Here is a 15,604-nt window from a genome sequence, read left to right as displayed (position 1 = left end):
AATAATCACATGATGAGTGATTTATTATGTGGCACTTTATAATATATGATATTATTTTTTGCTATATATATAGACTAGTATGGCCCATAGATTCTAAATACGATCCGCGCATCGTTTCGTATTTTTGTAATCTAAATACGGTCTGTGTACCGTTAAGTATTTTTGTAATTTATTTTATTTTATTAAAATAGTAGATAGAATAGAATAGTATTACAGGTTGTAGTTGATCCAAGAAGCCAATGGAGTGAAGGCCCAAAGGAGCCAAATGGATGAGATCCATGAAGATTCAAGTGGGATATTGCTTTTAGTTTTCTTAGGATTAAGGGGCCATACTATGTCATGTTTTATTTATGCATTAGTAGATTATGCATGTTAGATTTTATTTATGTTGATTGATGATGCGTTAGAGTTCACTAAATAATCACAACATAATAAATCTAGGTCCCAGAAATATTAAGGTAGTTTTTCCAATTAAATACCCAACAATCCATTAATCGTGGGTGAGAGGTCGGCCTCAGCAGAGCTTCACTTGTTATTTTAGGTATTGTGGGGTAGACCACGTTCTACATATTTAATTGGTTATACTCAACAAGGTTACCTAAGGGGTTTAGAACCTTGAAGCTAAGGGTAATAATTAAACATGAGATGGGTAATTATTCAACCAAGAATTACAAAGAGTTGTAATCAGTAAAGAGTTTACTCACCTTGAAAATGTAATTCTTGGTGGTAGGGCCTCAGTCCGGTCAACTATTACACAAATAAAGGGTCTTGGAATCATTTAATTCAATAGGGATCATTTTAACATTGAATAAATGCTTGAAAGTTACCAATAATTAATATCACTTATGGTACTTTAAATTTATTAAACATAATTATTGAATTTGCCTCGTTTTATTTTTTTTGTAGATGAATAACCATAACGACAACACTATTTTGCCAACGAAACTAAATTTAAGGCTGAATCTCAGAAACTTCAGGGAATGGGACAACGAGCTGAGAAATGTTCTCATAAGCCAAAATCTTGAATCTCGTTTACATATTCCTTTTAAGAGCGAGTCACCTGAGGGTTATGAACCTGACAGGCGTACGGAAATTGTTTCGGACGCAGAGAAAATCAGGAATCTCATTTTAGAATCTATTCCAAATTGTTGGAAAAGAAGATTCAGGAACTATGAGCTAACCAACTTGTATAAATGTATTTGTGCTATCTTTCGAGGTGGCATTAGGGCAATAGGAAGTGGAGGCTTCAAAGATCATAATGTAAAAGAGGTCGTTAATTCGATTCCTCAGATTTACTATTCCTGGATTGACAGTATAAGGTATGAGGCTTACAATGTTCATTGTAAGATAATGGCTAAGAAACTCATGCCTGGTCAGTCAGTGAGGACCCATGTCACTGAAATGATTGATTTGTTCAATCAAATGGAAGTCCTTGGGAAACCGTTCGATGATGACTCCGCGCATGACATAATCTTGTTCTCACTCTACGATGGTTTTGATATAGTTAGGCTCACTCATTGTGATGAGGGCTCGACTGTGACATTAGTCAACCTTTTACTCAACCATGATGAGGAGTACCTGAAAAGGAGACAAAGCGAATGCTTCTATTGTGGTGATTGACTTCGCCATACACCAGGGTGTCCCCATTATACACCAGGGAAAACAGAAGGTAAGGAGTTACTTGATGTTTTTGTTGTAGAAATAAATCTTACTTCTTCTTCAACTTAGGTATTCGATACCGATTGTGGAGCTCACATTGTTAATAACATGTAGGGCCTTAGAGGAAGTAGGAAGCTAGCAAAAGGAGAAGTCACACTCCACACTCCGAGTAGGAAATGGAGCAACAGTTGCTACGCTAGCTATTGGAGATTATCATTTGAGACTTCCTTCTAGTTTACTTTTGGTTCTTAATAAATGTTATTACGTTCCAACAATTACCAAGAACATTATTTCAGTTCTTATTTTAGATACTGAAGGTTTTTCTTTTGAAATAAGAGACAAGTGTTGTTTTATTTCCAAAGAAAATATGTTATATGCTAAAGCAAAATTAATTAATGGTTTGTATGTCTGTAATTATACAACTCATGTCTACAACATAGATCATAAAATGCAAAGAACAAATGGTTCAAACCTAACTTACCTATGGCATTGTAGGCTTGCGCATCCAGAAATTACATACGGATGGACTCCTTTCAATATTTAATTATGAATCATTTGAAAATTGTGAGTCATGCATGCTTGGTAAAATGACTAAGTCACCCTTTACGGGTGTAGGTGAAAGAGCAAGTGACCTTTTGGGACTCATACATACGGATGTGTGTGGACCAATGAGTTCAAAAGCTAGGGGTCAATATAGATACTTCATTACTTTTACTGATGATTTAAGTAGATTTTGATATGTTTACTTAATGAAGAAGAAGTTGGAAACCTTTAAAAAGTTCAAAGAATTCCAAAATGAGGTACAAAACTAACTTGGGAAAACAATCAAGGCATTAAGATCTGATCGTGGTGGTGAATATTTAACCCAAGAATTTGATGAACATCTGATTAATTGTGGAATACTTTCACAGCTAACTCCTCCAGGGATGCCACAATTAAATGGGGTGTCATAAAGGAGGAATAGGACCTTACAAGATATGGTTCAGTCCATGATGAGCTTTACTGATCTACACATATCATTTTGGGGATATGCACTAGAAGCAGCTGCTAGAGTGCTGAACAGAAGCCCGTCCAAAGCAGTTGAAAAGACACCATATGAGATATGGAATAGAAAGGTTCCAAGTTTGTCTTTTCTCAAGATTTGGGGATGTGAAGCCTATGTAAAACGTTTACAAAGCGACAAACTACACCCTAAATCAGACAAATGTTTCTTTGTGGGTTACCCCAAAGAGACAAAAGGGTATTACTTTTACAATCGCACATATGACAAAGTGTTTGTTGCTCGCGATGGTGTCTTTCTAGAAAAAGGAATTCCTCTCTAGAAAGACAAGTGGGAGTAAAGTAGTTCTCGAAGAAATTCGAGACGAGCAACAAATGGATGTGGATAACACCACGTCAGAGGCGAGGGCGCATAATCATACGTCGGAGCAAGCTAATTCAATTAGCGAGACTCCTATCGTCCCACTTGAATCTAATTCTTGCGAAAATCTTCAAAGAGTTAAAGAGAACATTTCTATTGTTTCTCCTACCCCACGTAGGTCTGCCAGAATCAGAAACAAACAATTTATTGAAGTTTTGTGAACTGAGGATTCTAAAATCTTCTTATTGGAGAATGAGGAACCTTCTACCTACAAGAAAGTGTTGGCGAGCCCCAACTCAAATGAATGGCTTGAGGCCATGAAATCCGAAATGGAATCGATGTCTGAAAATGCTGTGTGGACCCTAGTGGAATTTCCTAATGGGGTAAAACTTATTGGTTGCAAGTGGGTTTACAAGATTAAAACAGACAAGGATGGAAATGCCTACATCTATAAAGCAAGACTGGTTGCAAAAGGATACAAATAGATTCACGGTATTGACTATGATGAAACCTTTTCTCCATTAGCAATGCTTAAGTCCATTCGGATTCTTCTAGCGATTTCTGCATTTTTTGATTACGAAATTTGGCAGACGGATGTCAAAACCACCTTCTTGAATGGGTTCTTGATGGAGGAAGTGTATATGACACAACCTGAGGGTTTTAAAGATCTAGAAAATCCTGGAAAGGTATGCAACTTTAGAAATTCATTTATGGATTGAAGCAAGCATCAAGGAGTTGGAACCTTCGTTTTGATGAAGCAATCAAACAGTTTGGTTTTCTCAAAAGCGAAGAGGAAAATTGTGTATACAAGAAGTCCAGTGGGAGCAGCATAGTATTCTTAGTCTTGTATGTATATGACATACTTCTCATGGGGAACGACATACCAATGCTAGAGTCAATCAAGGACTGGTTCAAGAGTTGTTTCTCCATGAAAGACTTGGCGACGCCGAGTACATTTTGGGAATCAAGATTCATCGAGACAGGTCTCGAAGGATGATTGGGCTGAGCCAAGAAACTTATATTGATAAGGTTCTTGATAAGTTAGAGATGTCAAAATCCAATAGAGGATTTCTCCCCATGTTTCATGGCATTACGCTCAGTAAATCTCAATGTTCGGTTACACCAGACGAGATAAGACGTATGGCGATTATACCTTATGCTTCGGCAGCAGGGTCAATAATGTATGCCATGATTTGTACAAGGACGGATGTTTCATATGCTCTAAGCATGTGTAGCAGATTTCAGGCAAACCTAGGAGAAGCACACTGGACAGCTGCCAAGAACATCCTTAAGTACTTAAGAAGGACTAAAGGAATGTTTCTAGTATATGATGGCGAAGATGAGTTGGTTGTCAAAGGTTATACCGATGTGAGTTTCCAAACAGATAGAGATGATTTTAAATCCCAGTCTGGATACATCTTCTGTCTGAATGGAGGAGCAGTGAGATGGAAGAGTTCGAAGCAAAGCACTGTCGCAGAATCTACGACAGAATCAGAGTATTTGGCTGCTATTGAATCAGCTAAGGAAGCAGTTTGGATAAAGAAGTTCCTAACTAAGCTGGATATCGTACCAAGTGCTCAAAAGGAAATAGAGTCGCATTGTGACAACAATGGCACCATTCCTCAATCAAAGGAGCCTAGGTCACACTTCAAATCCAAACATGTTGAGAGGAAGTATCACCTCATTCGAGAGATCGTTGGCAGAGGAGATATCAAGATGTGCAAAGTTCATACGGATGAGAATGTCTCTGATCTACATACTAAACCCCTTCCATTGCCTAAGCATGAGAACCACACTAGTGCAATTGGATTGAGGCTAATGATGTAATTTAAGTTGTATTTGTTTTTGTAAAAAACTTATTACATATGTAATACGTTCATTTGCAGAATTATGTTTAATCAGAAATTTATCATTTCTCTTATTTAATCGTGGTTTCAATATTAAATAAAATTTCCAAAATAATTATGGATTGATGGACTCGTCATGTTAGTTTATTTAAATAACCTGGTGAATGAACCCCACAGGTGAACAAAATCCATACATTATTCCAGTTCCTAGTCTAGAGTCATTAAAGTGGACATAAATGATCTCTTTAAATGGACTAGCATGTAAGATTGATTGGATAACGCTGTTTCTTAGGCTATAGGAGCGTAGTGAAGCTCGGTCAATCACATGGGTATGCATGAATGATGCATGATCGAACTATAGATCTACTTTGAAGTTCAAGTATAGAGCTTCCGGATATATAGTGGATTCCTTTAACATGAGTGGAACATTGATTTCATTCAATGATTGATGTAAATGTGTACATTCAAACATCTTCCCGTAACTGGAGAATATAAGGGGTGTTTCCTGGTTACCTCATGATTTGAGTGGGAGCCTTGGTTGCTACAAGATTGGATTGAGTCTACCTATTTAATTAGGAATGTGTCTTGGCCCCTTGAGGAGGGAGAATTCAGAAAATGTATGGCCGTACTCAAATGGATTAATATGATTTGTAATCATTTGTTTTGTAATTCTAACTCAGTTTCTCAAGAAAAGATTTGTAGATTAATATGATCACGACATGACATGCAATCATATTATCAAATCGACGCACATTGACTTAAGGAATTTGAATATTGTGCACTTGTCTCAGACAAGTGGGAGATTGAAGGAGTTCTGTCTTCGATAAGTGCAATTACTAGATATATCAAGGATCACTATTATGGAGATAATAAGTTCGTTCTTTTGGGTCGTCATTATCTGTTGCTAGACTATAATCATTGATCTTTGGGCTAGTCAAATAGTCCAAAGCCCACTAGAATGGATCCTATGAGGTCACACGACAAAGGTATTGAGTTAAGCAAGTTAGAGGCCCATTTATGGGTCTCATGATCAAGTAACCAATCATGAATTGGATTGGGCTAGTATAGTTAGATTAGAGTTAGGATTTGGGTTTTGTCAAGGACTCTTATTTAGAGATGAGATCTATAAATAAATTCCATGTCTAGGGTTGTATGACACAACACAATTAACAGTTAAGTGTGCACCAAACAACTAGTAATCCAAAAACCTCTCTCTCTCTCTCTCTCTGTACCACACGCCTACTCCTCCCTTCGTGGTGGTTCGTGAGTTGTTCGTTGCTCGTTCTACTCCATAGAAGGTCAATTGAAGTGTTCGATTGCGACTAACTAGCATTAGTGGAGGTCTTAATATGTGCCTGTGGACCAAGTAAAGGAATCACGGTTGAGGTTCTTTATCTCCCCTGTTCTTGTTCGATCGCACGTGGAATCACGCTTCAAAGGTATTAATTCTAATTCTTTATGTGTTATGCATGATCTTGGGATTAGGTGCTATATGAATATGATTCATGTTTTCCGCATTTGTACCTATAAACTCCTATACCGTTTGATTATCTTTCATTAATGAAATCCTTTTTCTTCTTGTAAAAAAAAAATAAAAAAAAATCAAGGATATTTGCATTAGAAAGTTTACATTGATAAACGTGCTTAAAATGTGTCATGTGATATGAAACAAATGAAGTAACTATTAATGATCAAATTGGGTTGTATAATGAATGCAAGTGCGCCAATAGCGCATATGCATTTATTCGTTTTATATGATTATTTTTTTTTGAAATAATTTTAGCTTTTATTTTACAATTTGTTAATTATATTTATTAGCACATCAATTACATGGGTAATTTAATTATATAGTGGCCTTGGTGGGTAGATAAGTTTATTCCAAAGTGAACCTTTATTAGAGGTGGTTCTTAAGGTCAATCTCTTGTCAATTCGATTTGATTTATTTCCATAATGCAAAATACTCCGTATAATGTCAGCTGCTTAATGTTTTACGTAATTATTACCAAAGTAAGGGAGGCATGGGATAGTTGGTTGGTCAATTTTGCATCACCAAACCAAACTTGCCATCAAAGGAATGACTTCGGATTGAATTTTATAATGTTACGACTTTCTAAATATTGCAAACAATTTTTTTCTTCCTTTTGAAAGCCGCAAAAGAAATACCTCCTCCGTTCTATTAATTTGTAACAATGGACTTTTTGCACTATTCATCACTCTCGTTTGACCATATAATATGAGTTATACGTTAAGCAAAATATAGTCAAGTGTGATTTTGTTGGATTCGTCTCATTTAATACTTTCACAATATCAACTTTTTATAATTTTTACTCTTACACAATTATAGATATTTAGCATGTTAAATGTATTTTGGGATGCGTAATTTCTTCCTTGTTGCAATATTAACAGAACGGAGGAAATACTACATTTCAGTTTTTTTTTTTTTTTTTTTGGTTTTCTCCCACTTGTCCTCCATAGTTAAATTAATGGAGCTATGTTAGCAAAACGGGTGTAATTGGATGAGATATTTACGTACCCTAATAAAATAAATAAATAAACACACACAAACACATATATTACTCCCTCCGTGTTTTGATAAATGTTACATTTTGTTCCATAAAAAAAAAAAGTGTTACATTTTGAAAGGCACATAGTTTTAGGCAATGAAATTGACTTAAATAAAAGAGATAAGTGGGATAGACATTTTAATTGACATAAATCATTTGAAAACTCCCACAAAATGAGAAAAATCCCAAGCATAGATGGAGAAAATTCTCTCATGAAAAGGAAGAAACAGAGAGGGTTTATTAGGAAAAAAAAAAAAATTTGAAAACATATAAAGCAAACAAACCCTTAATAATTATACATATATCTCCAAGAAAAAGGAAAAATTGTTAGGAAGTACTCACTGAACCGGTCAATTTGTGAACAAACTACTCGCTAAGTTTTATTTAGCACTACCTTTTTCATTTTCCAACAACTAAATCGGACAAATGGGGCCCACTTGTTATTTTTCCTCAACAAAAAACATTATCATCCTTGTGTATATTAATCAACCTTCATCTTCTTTGCAAAAATTCAATCCAAAAAACCAAATTTTTGAGAATATCGCCAATTAAAGAAGGAAAAACAATTTGGTTTTCACAAAGATTGGTTTTGTGGGTTAAATTTTTGCAAAGAAAAGGAGGCTGGTTTATATATACGAGGGTGAGAATGATTTTTTTTTGGAAGAATAATAACAAATGAGTCTCACTCGCCAGATTTAGTTGCCGAAAAATGAAAAAGGGTAATGCTACCCAAACTTTATAAAGTTAAGGGATAGTTCTTTTTATAAAACTTTTTAACGAGTAGTTATTCATAAATTAACCTCTTAAGCGAGTAGTTTTTTTTACAATTTTTCCTACAAAAAATGACGTTGAACTTGTGAAGTCCGGAGTTTCGTTTCTATTTCGATATTTGCAGCTCAAAAGTGACCATAATAAGTTAATAACCGCATGTTTATGAATTACAACTTTTACACACGTATCAGATCCTCTACATTACATAGTTATACAATATTTTTTAAGACTTATTCTATGAGTAAAATTAATAACAGAAAAATACAGTGTAAAATCAATTCAAACATCAAAATTGTAAGCTTCCTTTGATATGGCCAGGTTGGCGCCTCGTGATTCAGCAATAGTTAACAATCTATTGGGTAATTGATACACATAATACAGCAACTAGTTAATTGACATCGAATGTGACCTGCGACAGGCATGAATATTGAACCTTTAAGTACATGGTTGTTAGGGACAAAACAGGCTTAGATTAACTGATAAATGGAAAAGGCAAAGAAGGCAATGTATTCATTTATTTAGATTTAAACGAGGGAAGTAACTTGTGGGCTGTGGCTGTTATTGAATGTTAGGAAAAAATAAAAAAAAATAAAAAAATAAAAAAAAGAAAGAAAAAAGAAAAATAAAAGCAACAGGAATTGCATGAAGGAAAGTATTCACTTGGGCACCAGAAATATGAAACAAAGCATTGCCTTTCATTTCAGGGAAACTATAAAAGGAAAACCCAGCAGACTACCTCACAACTTGTGTCCATGTTCATATTATTTACTTTGCATCAAAAGTGTCATTGAAAATGACCTAAAAATAATCACATAGCTGAACATGGATGCATGCGTTGATGCGTGCGAGAGAGAGATCAGGATAGAATAAGTGGTGGTAAAACAAAGTGTATTACCTTTTAACAGATCAGTTGAAGATTCAAGAGTGGTATGCATTGACACGAATCCATTTTGTGGCTGACCACTTATTCCCTTTAATTACAGGGCAACCACCTGAAACAAAGATGGACAAAGCAGATCATATGGTAGAGCTGCAAGAGGAGTATGCAGAGAGGGGTTTTGTATAGCAAAAAAATTACCAACCATGCAAACTTAAGGGATCCAGAGAGGCATCAGGCTTCATGCTCCAAAACAGCAAAGCATCACCCCTATTTGGTTTGACCGAAAGACCTTCTTTACCACATTTAGATAACTCGTTCCAATAAGGTACAGCACTGATGTTTCCTTTTGCAGAGGGAAATACTGTCTCACCCCCTTCTTCAACATCAGAGCTATAAAGTGTAGCAGAATTTAATTCCCAAGTTAATCATTAATATTAAAGAGACTGATAAAGACATCATTTTACATAAATTGTGAGAGATCTCGAGATGAGACATGAACACAAAAAGGAGAATGATAAAAAATAAAATAAAATAAAAATCGAGAGGAAGAACTTACAGATACATGAGAACAGTGGCTATTCGTTGACCTCCATTGGCAGTGCTGTAGTCTTCCAAAAAGTAGTCAAAGTGAGGCTCGTACCTTTGCCCCACTTCGTAGTGAAGAACTTGAAGACCTTCACCGTGATCTGTGGATAAAACAATCAGACATTTAAGGTTACTAGTCTAGATTGCAAATGACAGTCAGAAGTTAAATGTATGATTCAGAAAGTTGAACAAAATGTGTGGATCATCTAGGCATTGCCAGAATATTCTCAAGTACAAAGTATTTCTTTCAGAGTGTCATAGGCTCATAGTTTAACCCCTATATATCATACCAAATTTATCACTAAGGGAACATTACATTGACCAATGACAATATCAATATCACTTCTCTATATGTTACATTCAAGATAAGTAAGAAACAACGGAAAACTAATATGTATCAAAGCACAAAAGCACTGACATAGAAATTGTAGCTCCATAGATCAAGAAAGTTTTTAGCTATGTGCTAAGCAGCCATCCCACTCCCTGTTCCGAACTCTTGATTTGGTACTCATTGGGCTAGTATGGCCTTTTCAAGAGAAAATCCCATTAGAATTTGACTAATAGTGGTCCTCTTGAATGCTTATGAGCCATTGAGCCTCAAATATAGTCCAGCTGCGATGGACAAGGTTCTTGACTACAACACAACATTTTTTTTATGGAATCATTCAGGATCACTTATGGAGACAATACAGGCTACTGCTACAATAAACAATACATGGCTATCAACTAGCCCAGCTTCTTTTTCTTTTCAAAGGCAGGTCTCCAAAAGATGTTATAGGGAGAAATTATATATAGAATATCATATGAAAGAAGTTTAATTTGTATGCATTTGAATTACTTGCTTAGAATTTATTCTTCATAAAATTGGAATGTATTAACTTAGGCTAGTTAGCTCCTGTTCCAGTTAGCATAAGATGTCAAGGAGAAAGAACTGTCTAAGTTTCTGAGTTTGTGAGCGAGCAAGTTTGCATAAAACTAACCCCTCCCTTCAGGTCGTAAAAGCAAAGAGTTGTCAAATACGAGGTAGAAAATAGTTTCTTATTCACTCACTTTGCAACTTGTGAGTGGGTAAGTTCGCGACCAGCTAATGACTCCCCCCACTCTTCATTTTCCCCTACTCACATATTGGATTCTCTTCCTAGTCGCTACTAAAAGATGATCGTAATATTTTTATATTAACAATCAAATAAGCAACGCTCAAAGGATTCATTCCCAAAACAAAGCACACGCCAAAAATTATATTGGTAATTTGGTATGCACCCATAATTATCAGGTGAAAAACCATATAAAGATAAGATAGAAAACTAATAATCATAATCCTAAGAAAAGATAGAACAGGAATCCTAATTCATCACCTAGTCATTTTTGTAATCAACTAATAATTCTATCCTAACATAAGTAAATTGAACAAATAAATATCTTAATAACTAAAACCCTTAAAGCCTAAAAATAGGAAAACCCAAGTGAAAGGTAAAACCCATAGGCCAAAATCCTAGTAATTAATAATAACTAAAGAATAGTGTAGGTTTTAAAATTAAACTCCATGAATCTTCAAGATTTGCAAGAAAATCGCAAAATTCTTTACAAATAATTCACAGTTGAATATTCCAAGAATCTTCAAGAAAACCCATATTGAACGATAGCTCCCGCATCAGTACTGATTAGTCCCACATCTTTATTTTTCTCAAGGTGAGGTCTCCAAAAGACATTGTCTGGAGAGTATGTTAATGGAGCTATATAACTTTAACCTTTGAATTGATTGCTAAGAATCCATTTCTCATTGCAATTGGACTATATTACGCAGTCTACTTTCTTTGGCTTTGGCTCTAGACAGCATAAGATTTGTTAAACTGAAAGTAGAGTTCTTTATCATTGATTGGTGATCAGAGAAGTTTGCACAAATTTGTCACGCGTAAGTATCTAACACATCCCTTCCTCCACTGCTCCGCCCACTCAAAAAATAACATGGTTCATAAAATTTAAGTATTGGCCAGTGGACAAGCCGTAAGGAAATAGTTTAGGTCTCTAGGAAGTTCGCTATCCTGAAAATTATCATTGTTTTGTGTTCATTGAGTATAAACTAGCTTAACATCCATCATCCTAATCATTTGATGCCTTGCAAAATGATGAAAAAGAAGCTACATAACTTGCTAAAAAATGCAAATACAATAAGAAAATTCATATTCAAAAATCTGACTACATTGTAATTCATCATAGTTTGCAGCTAGCAAAGTTAGAATAAAGAGCTGATGGGGTATGGTAAAAAAAATTAAAATAAATTAAAAAATATCATAACAGTAGATTTAGAAAGCTTTTGCTATTATGTATGCCCTGGATCAGCAGATATATTCTCAAAAAGCAACCCATTCTTTTACAGACCAAAACCATGCATGATTCATTTGCGCATGTTCAGTTGAAAAATTGGCATTCATTTAATAGACACTATTGATTGACTAGGATAACTAATCAAGACACATAATGCTGTAATAGTTGGCTCTCGATTGCCACAAATAGTAGATTTTCTATACCTTTTTAAAAAAACAGCGGTAGATAGGGAAGGATATGGTAGACAAAAGTGGGAAATGTCTTCCTCACATATGCATAAGGAACAAAAGTGGAGGATTGGTAAACTTATGTACAGAACGAACACAGACAATCAAGCACAATTCTGTGATATGGTATGGACAATTACATGGATTACACCAAACCTAGAAGCACGAAGGTTATTAGGGCATAGCCTTCACGAATCAAAAAGTAAAAGATATAAAGTTGAAGCTGTTGCACTTAGACTAGTTTAGACTCATTTAATACACCAACAGTAATGACATGAGTCTCAAAAAAAGTACATGCAATTGCAATATACAGTAGGGTCAAGTGGTTAACAAGTTCTTGGCAAGCTTCCTGAAGTTCCCTCAATCCATATATAAGGGAACCAAGGTGGCTAAGGAGATTTAGAGTAATCAGTAAAATCAAAGGCCAAAGGTTGCTCATCACTAGTAGATATCTACCCTGTCCAGGATGCTTCAAAAAGAAAGCAACTAATCTTAGTATCTGAGAACTGTTACTTTCATGCCATAGGTCCCAGCTTACTTTCAAGTTTCAACAAGTAGATTCTTACAAAAATAAGGATTTTGAATTCTGATAATGAGGGATACATTATCCCATATTCTAATAAAATATAGGGCACAGAAAGGGAAAGGAATGGAGAGTTCCATTTTCTTTTCCCTTTTAATAAACTACATCCCTCCCTTGTTGGAGAGCTTTGGAAGGAAGCTGAAGGTCGCTCTTTCCCTTCTCTCGCCTTCCTTTCTTTTCCTTCTTATTCCTTCCCCTCCCATTTTAAACAAGATAGAAACTTAACAATTCAAAATCCAATCCCCCGGTCCCGAAACGGATAAGGAAGTTGAACTAAAATACTTTCTCCGTTTCAATGAAATTGCAACACTCACATTTCACGCTTTCAAATGCATAAGTTGAGGCAATTCTAAAAAGACCCCACATGACTATAGTGTTCTTTAACCATAAGTCGTAAAAGTTAGGTAAAGTAAAGTACGTGAATAGTGCATAAGTCAAAGTAGTGTCACAAATTCATAAATCGAGGTGAATCTAGAACGATCCCCCATTACTATTTCCTTAATTATAAATCATAAAGTAAGCCAAAGAAAAGTATTTGAATAGTGCATGAGTCAAAGTAGTGTTGAAATTTTAGTGAAGCACAGGAAGTGTAATATAAGCTTCAAAAAAGAAGCCTTAGAAGAGTTACTTAATTTGCCAATACGAGGTTGGGTACAGATAGACAATTCACACTACCTAATTTATTTAATTAGACCAAAAATGAAAAATGTACCACTTTCCTTATAATGTACTTCCTTCGTTTCTATTTAGTTGACACGTTTGATTTAGGCATATATATTAAGGAGAGGAGAGAGAGTGAGAGAGAATGAAAAAAAAAAAGTGGGGTAGGTTGTAAATACAAGGTAAAAAAGTTACCCCAAAAGGAAACGTGTCAACTAAAAAAAAAAAAAAACCTAAAAGGAATACGAGTCAACTAAAAAGAAACGGAGGTAGTATTGTTTTTTGGTTCATGGTCGCAGGGGATTAGCATATTAAGTAACTATGGTTCTTATCAAACAATAACACAAAAATTTCTAAGTTTCATACCTACTGGAAGAAAAGTGAAATCTGCAATTCTCTGCTCTATGGTCCTGATGATCTTATCCCGACCTCTAGCAAGGAATGTTCCTGAACTAGTACGCACCCTATAAGAGAAGAAAATAAAAAAAAAATCTAATAAGTAGACAGCAAGATAAAAAAAAGGAAAACACTATGAGATAGGCATCATAAAATGGCAGCAAATTTTTAAATGACAGAGGAAACAAGAGAACTAGGGATAACAGAGACTGGAGAATGGAGAGGGAATAAAGAAATTAGTGCCTGCTGTCTTTACTCTTGCCGGTTTGCTCATCAACAACTAGTGACTTTTCCATGCGAGGTGAGGCAAGTTTGATAAGGTACTCACATTCTTCCTTAGACTGCCAAGGACCAAAGTTTTGATTAAGCTTTCAATTTCGTTTTAATAATCAAAGAATTCGATCTATTAGACTGTGAAAATAAGAAAGTTCAGTATGCATTCAATTCCTTCCATGAATGCAACTTGACAAACACCAAATGTTCTTTCCAATGATGCATTATAATGTAGTGAAACAAGGTGCATTATGTCTCAACCAATAGTTAATCCATAATTTTAAATTAAGCTTCGACGAAAACCAACACAAGGAACAACCTTGGATGTAAAACTAATTAATTCTCCAAATCAATTCTCGATGATAGAAACTCCATCGATCCAGCTTACAAAACAAATTTTCCACACATTCAAAACCCCTAAGTAACCAGCAAACGGACATTGATATAATTAAATCATAGCTCATGTAAGAAATGCAAATCGCAGGATATGTTTATATTACAAAAACATAACAAATCAATAACATAGAGTGAATATAAACTTATACTTGTATATATTAACCATCATAACTTTTGCTCAATTCTAAAGAAAACGAAAAAAAAAATAAAAAAGTCAACTTTAACTGAAAATGAAGTAAATAACTAAATAATTTTGAACACATACCAAGAAATTATGATAAACAAAAGCTCTAGGCTCCCAAGATAGTAATTCAACCCATTGCTGATCTCTTTCTTTGCTCACATGATCAACCCTGCCAACAACATAAAATCAATTAAACAAAAATCAAAGTAAAATCCAAAACCCAAAAACTCCAAATTTATCTCCTCGATTATCAATTTCAAAACAAGTCTATAATTAGTTGTTGGATAATCAGTCGCAAAATCTAAATACATTTGGAGTGTTTATCAAAGAGTATAATTCAGCTGCCCTCGAAAAATTCGATCACATTGAATTAGCAATAACAATTGGAATTTCAATTCAAAATTCAAACATTGATGAAATCAAAACCTGTGAACAGCATTATGAACGATGGAATTGAGATCATTAACTTGATGAGAAGCGGAAGGATTAATGCTAGGAATGGAGACAATTCCAAGAGCAAGAAGGATAAGAACGAGGACAGAGAACAAAAGAAGCAATGCGAATATGAGCGTTGACGATGGCGTTGACGATTTCCGAAGTAGAGGACGACCGTATTTCGGTTTCGCCATTGTTGAAAGCTTGGAGGTTTATGGATTTGCAGAAACCCTAAGTTGATTGCATGAAGAAGAAGATGGAAGATCTGAGGTGATTTAGAGTTTGCAGGGAGAAGAAGAGTGAAGTTTGGGGAAGAGAGATATAGCTTTAAATTTTATTCAACGAAGGAACTGAATTTTTTGCATTCAATTAATCAAACGAAATTTTGATTTTTACCACCTTCAAATAACTAAATTATTGAATTTATCACCTTTAAAAAAAAAAGAATTACTTTACCAC

The 15,604-nt window shown here is 35.0% G+C and overlaps 1 protein-coding gene across 1 annotated transcript; it reads right to left on the bottom strand.

Moving 5' to 3' along the window:
* Nucleotides 1–8,278: 8,278 nt before the first annotated feature.
* Nucleotides 8,279–15,604, bottom strand: LOC110713658 (probable prolyl 4-hydroxylase 10). Its single transcript, XM_021892119.1, has 8 exons — nucleotides 15,137–15,604; nucleotides 14,792–14,879; nucleotides 14,101–14,198; nucleotides 13,828–13,925; nucleotides 9,638–9,767; nucleotides 9,284–9,471; nucleotides 9,097–9,193; nucleotides 8,279–8,610 (listed from the first exon to the last, which is right to left on the bottom strand). The coding sequence occupies exons 1-7, from the start codon at nucleotides 15,337–15,339 to the stop codon at nucleotides 9,120–9,122; spliced, it is 879 nt and encodes a 292-aa protein (XP_021747811.1). The 5' UTR covers nucleotides 15,340–15,604; the 3' UTR covers nucleotides 8,279–8,610; nucleotides 9,097–9,119.

This window comes from Chenopodium quinoa, unplaced genomic scaffold, assembly GCF_001683475.1.
Source record: "Chenopodium quinoa cultivar QQ74 unplaced genomic scaffold, ASM168347v1, whole genome shotgun sequence".
Lineage (NCBI taxonomy): Eukaryota > Viridiplantae > Streptophyta > Magnoliopsida > Caryophyllales > Amaranthaceae > Chenopodium > Chenopodium quinoa.
The sequence above is the reverse complement of the archived record's forward strand: the minus strand, read 5'-3'. Positions and strand labels throughout refer to the sequence as shown.

Bases quoted from the DNA above. Each gene is read 5' to 3' on its own strand.
- LOC110713658 (XM_021892119.1), bottom strand. From the start codon at position 15,339: ATGGCGAAACCGAAATACGGTCGTCCTCTACTTCGGAAATCGTCAACG. The intron at 13,926-14,100 runs GCACTAATTTCT...CTTCTCTTATAG, and splicing joins GGCAAGAGTAAAGACAGCAG to GGTGCGTACTAGTTCAGGAA. The intron at 9,194-9,283 runs GTTGGTAATTTT...TCTTTGTTTCAG, and splicing joins GGATCCCTTAAGTTTGCATG to GTGGTTGCCCTGTAATTAAA.